At 35.8% G+C, this 13,411-nt stretch overlaps 3 protein-coding genes across 6 annotated transcripts in view; 1 reads left to right on the top strand and 2 right to left on the bottom strand.

The window, feature by feature from the left end:
* Nucleotides 1-13,411, bottom strand: part of LOC108739679 (tropomodulin) — a 65,471-nt gene that overhangs the window by 18,680 nt on the left and 33,380 nt on the right. The window lies entirely within an intron of this gene.
* LOC108739680 lies at nucleotides 4,291-6,892 on the top strand. The gene is made up of 2 exons (XM_018473692.1): nucleotides 4,291-4,838; nucleotides 6,248-6,892. The coding sequence occupies exons 1-2, from the start codon at nucleotides 4,417-4,419 to the stop codon at nucleotides 6,729-6,731; spliced, it is 906 nt and encodes a 301-aa protein (XP_018329194.1). The 5' UTR covers nucleotides 4,291-4,416; the 3' UTR covers nucleotides 6,732-6,892.
* On the bottom strand, nucleotides 11,382-12,688 carry LOC108739681. The gene has a single exon (XM_018473694.2). It carries the CDS (start codon nucleotides 12,447-12,449, stop codon nucleotides 11,589-11,591), a length of 861 nt encoding a protein of 286 aa, XP_018329196.1. The 5' UTR covers nucleotides 12,450-12,688; the 3' UTR covers nucleotides 11,382-11,588.

The following is a 13,411-nucleotide window of genomic DNA, read 5'->3' as shown; positions in this document are numbered from 1 at the left end:
CCAGTGGTCATTAAATCAGCAATTATACAATAGAGTCAACACCCACTAACAATAAGTCGAATTGACACATGTTATCTTCAATTGTCCGACTTACTGGAACTTGGGGTTAGAGAAGACAGAGACGTTTGAAAGAATTCATTTTTAAATTTTCACAACAGTATAATGATGTATTATGTATGAATTCTATGATGTGCCTATTGTTTTTATGTTAGAAATGAGAAGGTATTAAGAAGAATAGGAGAACAGAGGGCGCCATGGAGGTCGAAAGCGGATAGGCGAGATAGGTTGCTAGGACACCTTAAACATGAAGGGCTAGTTAGGGACGTATTAGAAACAGAAACAGGAGTTAAGAGGAGTAGAGGTAGACCTAGATTAGATTCCTGTTCGCAAATTGTTAAGGATGTGGGATGTTCTAGTTTTAGGGGAATGGGAAGATTAGTTTCGGAAAGGAAAAAGTGGATTTGTGTGATGAAGTTTTCATGTTGTCCGAAAAATGATTTGTTAAAAAGTTTTTATGCAAATTTTTGAGATACTCCTTTCAAATATTTTCTGATCGACTTCAAAAAAATAATTGTACGAAGGAGATCTTAAAAATAACAAAATTCGTTCTATAGCTGGCTAGGGATGTTGCCTTTAGAATAATTTTTGTTAGAAAGCAATTGTACTTGATTTAGAGTCGACTGTGTTCGGTTAGTTGGTTGGAGATTCAACTTTTAACTATATTAATATCGCAGGTTCATAAAGCCGAGAAGAAAAGTCCAAAAAGAAAATGAATTGCCGATTGTTGAAAACCGATATGTCTCACAAATTTCAACTTTCGTCCAAATAATTTACATATCCATATTTGCTTCGTGGTATATGTCAAAAGTTGTTACGAATTTCGAAAAACAATAAGGGAAGAAGTAGATATTATAAAATTTGTACTTATTTGCTGTATGCTCCGTTTAACGAACGCTAACCAATTTTAAACGTGTTTCAATTCGGCTCCACTTTTATATTATACTCAAAACGATTTTCTTCGTAGTTCTCTCCATACTATATTTTTCGCATTTTTTACGGTTTCCCAATAAACAATTATAACTGATTGTTATAATAATATACGTTTTCATCCATGAGTCATGCCGTAAAACCCTGCACAGTCAAATACTTGTTTTTTTAGTGCAAAAATGACCTGTTTCTAATATCACGTGCTCTATTTGATTTTCACACAAGAAAGTGTTATTCAGGTAACCTTCTGTTTGGCATATGTCCAAGAACTTTTCATTGTTCTAGTATTCTACGATGTAGAATTGTCATAGGCGACATAAATTCGTTATGTATGATTATGACGTTAACATGTGAACATCGAAAATTGTCCTACACTTTTTTGTTGTTAAAAATGTACAACAAAAATCAAATATTTATTTTCTTGACAATATTGTTCCTGCCGGTACGACCATTCTCAAGAGTGTGAATTTGGATTGCAATAATCCAAAGGGTAAAACGCCATAAGCAACTGTGGCTGGGCGAATGCTCGAGGTGGGGTTCATGGATGGTCCACAGTGATGTGCTAGGTGTATCGATGTATACAATTTTGTGTAAAGTTGAAAAAGCTTGACCTTTAACCTATTGGATAACCGCGGTCCCACCAACATTTTTCATCCAAACTTTTAAGATAAGACAAAATAGATATTCATGAATAAACAAATAATTTTTGAACCTCGTTTTTGTATATCAAACTGCGCGTATTTTCTATCATAATCCGGCCCTGGTCGTACTTCGTTGGCTGATAATAAATAATCTTCACTAGTGAATTAATTTTTGAATTAATTTTACCCATTACCTCAAATTAATGATAACCTCATGAGATGATTAGTATTGGTCTTTTATTTTTTGTTCAATAGTGAAGGAAGTCATTTTCTCCTGTATTTCATAAAACGGTTTCACGATATGTACTGTCATTCAATAGTAATAAAATTTAAAATGAGATTATTATGCGCTACGGTTAATCGCATAACATGAGCACACTTAACATGCGAACACATACGTGCATAGCAGCATGCTTGTGCGGCCACAAGTCATAGAAAGTTACGCCATTAAATTTAAACTATGGTGAACTAAATAGTTTGCTCGTTAATGTACCCAAAACTTTGGCACCGTACGCACCCTGGCGACAAAAGGAATTCGATACCTATTTAAATCGTACACCACGCCGCATACATGTCAATTTTCTTTAAATTCTACAAAGACATCTCCAATGCCAAATTATTTTAACGTACATATATGTTAATTGAAGTGATTGAAGATTAACTTGCAAAAACCACGTTTGGGTATCTTAAATAATTAAACTAATTTTAACTGTCGTTGTCGTTTGGTGAAACATTTCATTTGTAATGTTATGAACAATAAGAACTGGTCAACTGTAAGTCAGACTTGCCAACTCAGGATTTCGGACTGTATATCTTTAAATACAATTTTGGCTTCTGAACCACGGATTTACACACTCTACTGATAAGTGAATATGAAGTCAAGTCGACATCTCATTTGGCTTGAAAGTTTGTACAGAGGAACGGATAGCTTTGACTAGGGAACCATAAAATACCCTTAAATACCACATNGAATTTAATTACTTAGGCTTCATATTACAGAGGAATAATGGAGTAGACAAGCACATTAAAAATCTGAAAAAGAAGGCATTAAGTGTAATGGGAAAAGTATGGGGAATAGGAGAAAGAAACTTAAGAGATTGCTGGAAAAAGAGAATGTTTCTTTTCGAGACACTAGTAGAAAGTATAATAATGTATGGGGCAGAAATCTGGGGATGGGAAGAGAGAAAAGAAATCGAAAGTATTCAGGACAGATATATTAAATGGACACTAAAGCTAGATAAGAGTACTCCGAGATACCTTCTTCAGGAAGAAACAAAATATGAAAAACTGACCATAAAATATTCAAAAAGGGCCTTAAAGTACGAAGAAAAAATATTAAATTCCGAAGGCAACGCAATACTAAAAGAATGTGTAAAAGTTAAGGACAAAATTGCGCTCTTGCAAAAGGAAGAAAAGAAAACCACAAGGGAAAGATGGAAAAAAGAAAGAAAGAATTTTTTAATGGAGAGAGGATGGTCAATCAAACATTATATATGGAAGCTGGAAAATGAGAGAAATGTATGGAAGGAACTAGAAAACTTAACTAAAGATATTGATAAACAAAGAAGGAGAGAGAAAATGAGAAACATGAAATTCGCTCAAGAGTTCAAGATATTATGGAAAGGAGAAGAAAAACTTCATTATTTGAAAGATGAAGGAGTAGAGAAAAAACCACCTACAATTAACTGCAAGATTCAGATTGGGAAGCGAAAATAGAGCGTCAAGGTATTGGGAGGAACAAGAAAAGAAATTATGCAGATTATGTAAAAAGGAGCCAGAGACGCTTGAACATATTTTTGAGCGATGTGGGGAAACGGGAAATTCTGCAAAAAGCTGGAAAGCTTAACTGGAAGAAATAGACAACCTGAAAAGGATGAGAGAAATCTTGTGGAAGAGAAGAATAGCAGGAGAAGAAAATTAATAAAAATGGAAAGAAAGGATGGTCTAAATAAGATGAGAAAAATATGAATAAGGATGTAAATAGCAGAAAAACGAGAAAGTAGAAAAGAGAAATTAAGTAAATGTAAATGTAACTGCACCTTGTATATATAAAACATAATGTTTTTAATAAAGCTATCTAACCATTAAGACCAAGTTTTAAGTAAATCTGACGACAAATACTATATGTTCCACTTAAACATTGCAACTCCTCTTCACCACTCCCCCCCCCCCACGGGGACGTAATAAAAACTATCCTATGTCCGTCTCCGGGTTGCAAGCTACCTCCCCACCAATTTTCAGCCAAATCGTTTCAGCCGTTTTTGAGTTCTAAATAGTATATCTAACACGACTTTCTTTTATGTACTATTTCCATACAGAAGCATTAAGTATTTTTGTACAATATGACAGATATCAGGATCAAAATGTACATACCAGAAAAAATAGAATAGTGAACTAAAATACTCCAACAGTCAAGGGATTGAAAGGTTGAAATTTCTATATTTACAGGGACAAAAATTAGCCTAAAACAGTCATGAAAAGCAAAGATCTGACTGTTGCAATGACTGAAAAAATTATATCAAAAATGCATTTCCACAGAAGTCATGAACGGCAACAGATATAACATGAAAATTGTATCAACTACATATGGATAAAAAAATCAATTAACTATTTCTTGTTGCAATAACTTCTTTGCAAAAATGTAGAAGTTCTGATGAGTAGATAGCTTCAATATGGAATAATTTATGAGTACCTAACGAAATCGAAGTCGACAATACCATGTACGCGTCCGATATGAAGCTGATTCAGTTTTAATGTCATTTGTGACAGTCAATTGTCATTAAAGAAAATGCAGAGCGCCAAGGAAATTTACACTAGCCTTCCCGAACCCAAAAGAGAATCAGTGTACGAAATACTACAAATAAATCTCAAACGTGCCGATAGAAGAACGTTTGTTCATAGAACTATTGTAGTGGGAGAACATAGTTTCGGAGTGAACTGGACTTGGGGTGTGGAGGAAGTTTTTCGGTCAATTATAACCGAAATAAACGAGGCATACACTGACGAAAATCTGACCGGTTTGCTAATATGTTATCCGAGTTTCTTTTGCCACCTCGTCGAAGGATCGGAAGAAGCGCTGATCGAATATATTTCCACCCTATTTAAAAAATACGATAACCAATTAGGCAGCGTTAAGTTTCTAGCACCGTTCCATCATATCTACAAAAGAGCAATAGACAAATGGATAACTGTCAAAGGAAATCCACCCAGGTCAATAATATTGTACTTTAAGCCATGAGGGAATTACGCCCATCGGTTTATATTAAGAAACATTAAGAAAGGCTGGACGCCCACCTCCATTCTTTCGTATTCTGAGCTAATCTTCGCATTTCCCTAAAACTACAACATCCCACATCCCTAACTGTTTCATCATCATCATAAGGTCATCAGTCCCAAGACTGGCTGGACACCCACCTCCATTCTTTCGTATTCTGAGCTAATCTTCGCATTTCCCTAAAACTACAACATCCCACATCCCTAACTGTTTATCATCATCATAAGGTCATCAGTCCCAAGAGTGGCTGGACAGGCACCTCCGCCAACCTCTTTTCATTTAATTAATAATATCGAACAGCATATATACCAAGTATCAAGTAAATTCAACCACAAATAAAGTATGTTTCAAACAAAAATGCAACACCTTTTTACACTGGAGGTTTAATTTTTAAAAATGTCGAGATAGGTCTTTCAGAAATTAAATGATACACCATTAAGACCACCACAAGGGAAAGATGGAAAAAAGAAAGAAAGAATTTTTTAATGGAGAGAGGATGGTGAATCAAACATTATATATGGAAGCTGGAAAATGAGAGAAATGTATGGAAGGAACTAGAAAACTTAACTAAAGATATTGATAAACAAAGAAGGAGAGAGAAAATGAGAAACATGAAATTCGCTCAAGAGTACAAGATATTATGGAAAGAAGGAGANCCCACTGTCCATGTTTGGCACCCGTACAACGCCGTGCTCCAAACATACACCTTTAACAATCTTTTTCGAATTTCTAAATTAACCGTTCGCGAGCATAGAAGTGACTTCTTTTTATTAAAGGCAGTAATTTTATCTAGGTCTACCTCTACTCTTCTAAACTCGTGTTTCTGCTTCTAATATGTCTCCAACTAGCCCTTCATGCCTAAGGTGTCCTATCTCGCCAATTTCTTACTGACTTCCATGGCACCCTCTGTTATCCTACTCGTGCCTCTTCATTTCTAACCTTCTCTATCCACGCTATCCTCATTATTTGCCTAATACGTTTCAAATGCTTTTTCTTTTCTGCCACGCTTATTCATTCTACTTTATTTGACTTCCTAGATACCGAAAATTAGCGACTTCTCCTACCTTTATATTCATTCTTTTCCTAATTTTTTTCCCTTGCATACTAATACTTGCTCCTCTTCAAAATACCATGAAAATATTCATATTAATTCCAATAATTTGTAACTATTCTGGTAAATACATCCACATTTTGCATATGGTTTTTTAAAAACAAACAAATGGTTTACGAAATATTCATAATTAAAATACTGGTGTTGTGTTTGACAGGGAAAATTCCTTTAATATTGCTCTTATAACCGTTACTGTAGGATAATGTTAATGTTATTGGACGTTGGTCTTTTTAGGCTACTAAATAAAATAGAAGACGATTGCGACATCAGTGAAACTTGTCATCATGCACTTGTATGTATGAAGAAGCTGTTCAAACTGTGCAATCTCATAAAGTGTTATGTTCCAAGCAGTCCTACCAATATGTCATTATCGGGAAGAAGTTCTACAGATGACAGTCAGGATATAGTATCCCATTCCCTACTTTTGCCTAGAAGTAGCGCATCTGTGGCTACAATGAGTGTAGGGGACGTGGGAGGACATTCATTTGAAACGAGCAAATGGAGAATACTACTTCCGGAAATTAATGTTCTGACTTTCTTTCTCCAATCGCCGTTTTTGCGCGACGTCAGAGAAAAAATAAGTATTTTGGATACAATCGCACCCCTAGATATTCCCGAAGATTTAACGTGGCCTATGGCAGCTGAAAATGCGTGCGATGAAAGAATGTTTGAGCCACGACTCGATCCAGCAATCGATCTTCCAATATCGAAGAAGTAGAAAAATCGATTCATAATGTGATTTCTTACGCTACGATGGTGATTATCATTAACTTTACACTATACTGTGTTATGTATACTCTTTTGTATAGTTTATTGCTATTTTATGTTTATATTTGTTTAATGCATACACAATATATCATTTATACAAAGCCGAGTTGGAGCAACCAATTCTTAACTATTGAGGCGACCCCAAAAATACCGATAGCAAACTAATTAAACATCCGATTTTGATCAGTTTATTCGATTTTGAAGTGATACTTTTTATAGCACACTTGAGTCCTAAGTGTGGCATCCATCATGGGCGCTGCTTACGCTCTTAGCCCTTGACAGAAATATAATAAAGCAAGCCAATCAGAAGGAATAATAAGCTTAGGGGAATGGCCTAGAAGTTTAGACCAGCGGCTCCCAAAATTGATTTTCTACGGAACCCTTTCTGACTCGCCCTTTTTTGAAGGAACCCCATCTCGATAATAAAGTAAACTGGTAAGAGTTTATGTCTAACAATAACCATCTCGAACGGTATCCAGTCAAATTCTGAATTTGTTTTTGAAGTGAAAGGGGGTAATACGATTTTTTTCTGTCACGAAAAAGCGTTACGGCCGCGTGGAGTGATAGATGGTATATCGCGGGGTAAGGGGCGGCAGCGGCGCAGGGAGAGGAAGGCTGGCGCCGGCGGAGAGGGGCAGTGGCTGTATTAGGTGGATATAATGCGCAGCAGCGCGAAGAGCGGGGAGTCCGCTAGAGTCCCGGCGGCGTGTGCTGTGCTCAGCTGTTGTTTTCATACCTCTGTTCTCCACGTAGCTGCGGTCTGTATAAAAACTAAATCATAATTGGTAGTAAACCTGTGAAAACGAAATGTATGCTGGGACACATAGTAGAAGAGAAACTTCAACGGCCAAATGGAAAAACGAATGGCAACGGACTAGTGGAAAAACGAAAGGCAACAAAAATTTACTTCAAATTTTACGGGCAGATTGTTCTTCTCCAATTTGAAAACCGGACAAAATTTTTACTTGAAGTTTTATGGGCAACACTGGTCCAAGTTTTCGGTGGCATCAAAAATTTTTCTTTTTTCAACGATGTATTACAAGAGGGGGAATGCCATTTAAAAAATCGGTTGTCTGTAAAGTCGGTTTACTGACGATTGTTGAACGTGACAACGTCATAAGAAAATACTGATGGAATGGTTTCATTTTTCTTTTAATTTTATTTGTATGATAGATATTTTGTATGGATATAGAGAAGGAAGTAAATGGAAATGTATTATTGTATAGCAGCTGTCCACGCGGACACATCGCTCAATCAAGTAGGAGAGAGACAGATGTCGAACGCTGCCGAACGCGGAGGCCGATTGTGCTTCTTTGTCGCTCGTTCCGCGCTCTCGCTTGCACTTCAAGCCTTAAATGGAACGCCTCAGAGCGAGGTAACGCCGCATGAGTCATGTTTTTTCGTGCGTGCAGCCGTCTCTATCGAATTATAAGACGTTGTCACGTCAAAAACAAAAGTTGAGAGAGGCTCCAGCCCCTCCATTGAGGGAAATCAAAATTTAGACTCTAGTAAAAGGCAGTTTTTATTTTGTCAAAGAACACTCCCAAAATTTTGTTTTCCTTTCAACAACCATTTAAAAGTTATTCAGCCGCCTCCAGTCTTTTGGACCGCCCTGTATACTCGTCCAAAGATTTATTTAAATTTGCTTCGGATTACAAAAAACTGTTTATTTCTGTTGCCTCATTTTATTGATTTAGATTCTGCTTTATAATTTCCTTGATTTGTAGACTTAAAAGAAAAAGAAAAAAAAAGCGTTGCGGCATTTAAAACAATTAAACTTGTGTTGGTTTTGTATTAATCAAGTTTAACGACACCTACTTCCTGGTGAATGCAAAACCAAATCCGCGTACAAATTGAATTAATCGTTTTAATTTAGAGGAGTTGTTGACCTAGGAAGTTGGCAACGATTACAACTACCAATGTTTTAATGGTCGAAAGATTCCGTATTTTGGTTTTCTGTTTTGTTGGGTGCTACTAACTAGCACTTCCCCATTTTACTGATTGACGAATTCTATTTAGATGGATCGGAATATCACTTATTGTTAGACTATGTTGAACAAAATATATGTCAAGTTATCTGAGAATTTGACATGAATGCCGAATTTTCCATACCGAATCGTTGTTAAATTTAACAACTTCAAAAACTTTAATACCTACACTCCATTACAGTAAATGCAAAATACAGTATTATTTTGGACCACAGTCGTCGAGGATACAATTATACCTACAAAAATGAACCGTTTTTACTTTTCCTTCTGAGAAACTACTAATGTCATAATGTTATTATTTCTGCAAACATCACGTAACAGATTCAAACGGAACAAGAAAATAATTATTTTAGGGTTGGAAAATACTAGCTTTTGCGAATTTTCTGTAATCAAACAATTGTTAATAAAATGCCCCATTAGAACCTTACTCCAGTCGGAAATATTGATAAATTATTTTTAATTAAAACTTTAAGAATATGGCAGACATGACGTTTTCATGAACCTATTTTAACGGATTTTAGAGCGGTAATCCACCAAAAAACTCGAAGTAGCTACTGCCTCGATGCGTGAAAGGAGAGCTTATACGGCAGCGGTCGGGGAACTTTTTTAATCATTACCCCAAAATATTTTTGTGTAAGTTGATATTACCCCATGGCGAAGAGCAAAAAAAAAAAAACGAAATCGCCTCTTTTTAGCATCTTTCATATTATAGCCCCCATGATAATTTTGAAAAGAAAACAATCATTTATTCAATTTATCAATGTAACACCTAGTAATACATAACGGTAATAATAGTAATATATGTAATATACAATTGAGGAAAAAAAATTCGCCCCCACAGAAAATATAAGTAAATGAAGCAAATTAAAAATATATACCCTTTACCCCCAAAAATTTCATTTTTACCCCATTTGGGGTTATTTACCCCGGTTCCCCGACCGCTGTTATATGGGGTGAAATGTTGTTCATTATTATTAAACCAGCCAATGTAAGCTCTAATTTATCGCCTAAATTGTATTAATTTCCCTTAGTGTTATGAACCTCATGAAAGTTGGGTTAGGTTACGTTAGGTTAACAAAAGTAATAGATTCGCCTTTATTCTCAGAGCCCTAGCCGGGGGGCGGGAATGCCGAGGGATGCTCTCCTCCAATATCTCCTCAGTTGGCTTTTTCAACTAGTTTATTATTGAGAAAATATGTTGAAAACAGACTTCCCTCATAATTTCTTGTAAAACTTGTTGAGAAACTCGAACGGGCTGTAATAAGTTTACAAAAAGCCATAAGGACCATAAAATTAATATCGGTTCTTAGTTCGGTGTTCACTGAACTCTCATAGGTAGCAACTACTACCCTTACAGTATCATCAAAAAAATAGAACTTTTGGTCAATATTTTGAGTCAAATTTTCCAATGTAAGACGGTTACTATAAGCGGCTTGTAAAAACAAGACAAAGCGGACTTGAACATTATAGACGCAATAAACACTATTAATAGAACCAGAGAATCCCTAATTTCAAGAAAGCAACAGCGAAATGTAATTCTAAACTGAATAGGAAGTGCTAAAATTTTTGCTAGAAAAGTAAAAGAATTAATCTAGAACAGAATTTTCAGACATTATTGCAAACCTTTCAGATAAAAAGAATATTACAAATCAAGTCAAAATACCGAAAAATTAATTCTGCTGTATCCACCTAATCACATTCCTAAGTTCTAAGCGCTTCTTATGCAGTTATAGATATTATTTGATAAATGCTCTTCTATGCAAGGCATCATGAAGTTAGCTGCTAAGTATAAAATAGCTGTTGGGGAAGTCTTTTGTCTTTGTCAGGTAATATACAGTGAACTTTTCGGTTGTTTCGAACAAAACAAATTTAGTTTACTTAAAATAGTTAAAAATGCGACCAGGTCCATCAATAAACAGGAGAGACTTAATGTTCTAAGGATGATGAAAAACCTACTTCTTTTATTCATATCAATTCTTTAAGAAAGTTTTTCGGGTTCGGTTCCCGGCGAGGCAGTAACAGCAGCAACAAACAGTTTTAGCTCACTAAGTTGAGGTAATCTGTAGTAAGATGAAATTAAGCTGATTTAACATTGTTTGACAACTATTTTTTATTTCTAAATGCATATTTTTAGGCGTGTGTGTGTGAAACTGTTGTTCAAAACAGAATAATTCGCTAAGGGCCTGCCTGTTTTATCATTCTATTAAATCGTGATACAGTTACTACGCAAGCGCAAAGGACTTAACCTGATTTACCTCAATAGCACCATTACTCAAACAGCAGCAATATTCGTGTTATATCATTGCTTAGCATTCGGAAGGACGCCGGTTCGGTTCCAGATTCGTCTGCCTTGGTCCAAGTTTTTCTGCGGTTTCCCTGGATCACTTAGGCAAATGCTGGGGCACTAATATTTCACAGATAATCTTTCATTCTCTTCAGTCTTCACTTCGTTCGTCTAATTTTTCTCACCCGAACCACCACCCACCCATTCCCACGATTCCTGAAAGGAAGCTAAAGAGGGTCTTTCGCCCTACCTTCCGGCGTAGTCTGCAGGGACTGCCCGGCCACCGGCATCAATGGCTGGTAAAAATGAAACACCCAAGAGTTTTAATGTTTTTTTTTCTGTAATACTATTTTTAGGTACATATATATATAAGATGTATGTTATAATGTAGATAGTAGTCTTAAAATACAATAAGTATAGTAAAATGTATATAATACATATGCATATGCTATATTAAGTAGTTATAAACATCGTTTCGACATACACAACTATAGTAATAGGTAAATAATTAAACTTCGTAATTAATTGCAGTATTCTAATCAGTTAATTGTTCTTTCGGTAACTTTAAGTCAAGATTGACGGGTTTCTCAAGAAGATGATCGGGAAACACGTCACCTATAGGCCAGGTTTCGTCTTGAACTGTGCTAAAAACGCTTCTAGTTTTCCAATACGACTCCAAAGTCATCCTTACGTCCGGTATCTGAGGCGATTTGATAAGGAATTTCAACAATCCGAATTCTGGAAGGAGAATTCTCCACTTTTCACGTTTCTGATGTATTGAAGAAAGAGTTCCGCTAGCACCAGACAATAACGAAATCGTTGTAGTTACATGCAACGACGAATCAGTAGAAGCATAATTTGGAAAAGTTAATGCTGACAAAGGTTCTTCGTCCAGCAGCTCTTGTTCAGTCTTCATCAGGTTGCACAATTTCAAAATCCTTTGAGCGCATAATCGACAGTGACCAAACGTTGCTTTTATATTGCTGGTTTTGGCTATCTTGTGAGAAAGTACACGGGGATTCCCCGTGATGGCACTCCATGTTTCCGAAGCTCTTGCGTATACATGATGAGAAGTTGCAATATATTTTATACTTCCCAGTTGACTGCCATATTTTTGAAAGGAAGTTCGAAGATATGTGTTGATGGCATCTTCGCATCCTTCCAGCAAGTGACAGAAGTATTGTGGATAGTAAATTAAGAGGCCAGTAAGTTTTTCCAAAGGATTTGTGTCGTTAACATCCTCAACCAAAGTGCGAAACGATTCTTCAATGCCCCATTGGTCTTTAGTGCATGCGAAATTATGGCCTCCAATTATAATTATTCTTTGAATGAATGTGGTTCTACCAGCACTCGTTAAATTCTCTAGTACGTAATCGTATAAAGATTTTCTTTCCATTTTCTTTTACGATAACGAATTGCTTGATTAATGACAGCTATTTGGCAGCGAATGTTTTGTGTCTACAAATTGTTTTGTTATACTTGTTTAACAAAATCATTGATTATTGTATGTCTCTGGAGTTATTTAGGGTGCTTTGCATGAGGATAATAGATTTATTACGGTTAGTGATTATTGTTTTGGTCCTGCGTGAAAGTTAATCAAAAATAATGATAATAGTAAGAAGAACCGTTAGCTCCCTAAATTTTAAGAACCGAAAATTGGTTTCTATATCCCAAAAGATGTGAGTGAGGTTCTTTGGCATTAGCCCGTCTTCACTTGCTCAAAGTTACCAGTGAAAACTGAGAAGACCAGGAGTATAATAATAATAATTTATTGCTTAACGGGTATGCACCCTTTTTTACATAAATATAATTATTGCACTAAAAATGGCCTGTAAAAAACGTAACAGTTTCGAAAAAAGGAATGACGATCTGATTTCCCTTCAAATACTACAAGTTTAACACATCAAATGCTACTGTAATGTAGTCTATGCATGAAGGCAGACGCAATTGCCTTTTATGTATCGTCATACCACAACTAAACGTTTCCCTTCAGATTGCTTTATGTTCTTGGCAACAATCACATGATGATCTACTTAAAACCATCAGTGGTTTTACCATTGAAAACTTATCTTCACACTGTTCCGATTAAAAAAGTCGTCATTCTATGAGTTCTCATTGAGCTTTAGATCCTGTTTCAGCATTCTTCCCTTCTTAATATGAAATTTTAATTAAGTGCAAAATAATCAATTTCTTGAGCATATATTGAAGAACTACCGAGATTAGTCTTGCATTGTAGATTCTATTATCATCACAATTAAGCGTTTTTCTGAGATTGCTTTATGTCCCTGACACCAATCACATGATGATCTATCAAAATCCAGGAACCAAAAAGATGTCTGTCCGTATGTTCTTATTGAA

Source organism: Agrilus planipennis, unplaced genomic scaffold (genome assembly GCF_000699045.2).
Source record: "Agrilus planipennis isolate EAB-ADULT unplaced genomic scaffold, Apla_2.0 scaffold249, whole genome shotgun sequence".
NCBI lineage: Eukaryota > Metazoa > Arthropoda > Insecta > Coleoptera > Buprestidae > Agrilus > Agrilus planipennis.
The sequence above is the reverse complement of the archived record's forward strand: the minus strand, read 5'-3'. Positions and strand labels throughout refer to the sequence as shown.

Bases quoted from the DNA above. Each gene is read 5' to 3' on its own strand.
- LOC108739681 (XM_018473694.2), bottom strand. From the start codon at position 12,449: ATGGAAAGAAAATCTTTATACGATTACGTACTAGAGAATTTAACGAGT.
- LOC108739680 (XM_018473692.1), top strand. From the start codon at position 4,417: ATGCAGAGCGCCAAGGAAATTTACACTAGCCTTCCCGAACCCAAAAGA. The intron at 4,839-6,247 runs GTCAATAATATT...TGGTCTTTTTAG, and splicing joins GTCAAAGGAAATCCACCCAG to GCTACTAAATAAAATAGAAG.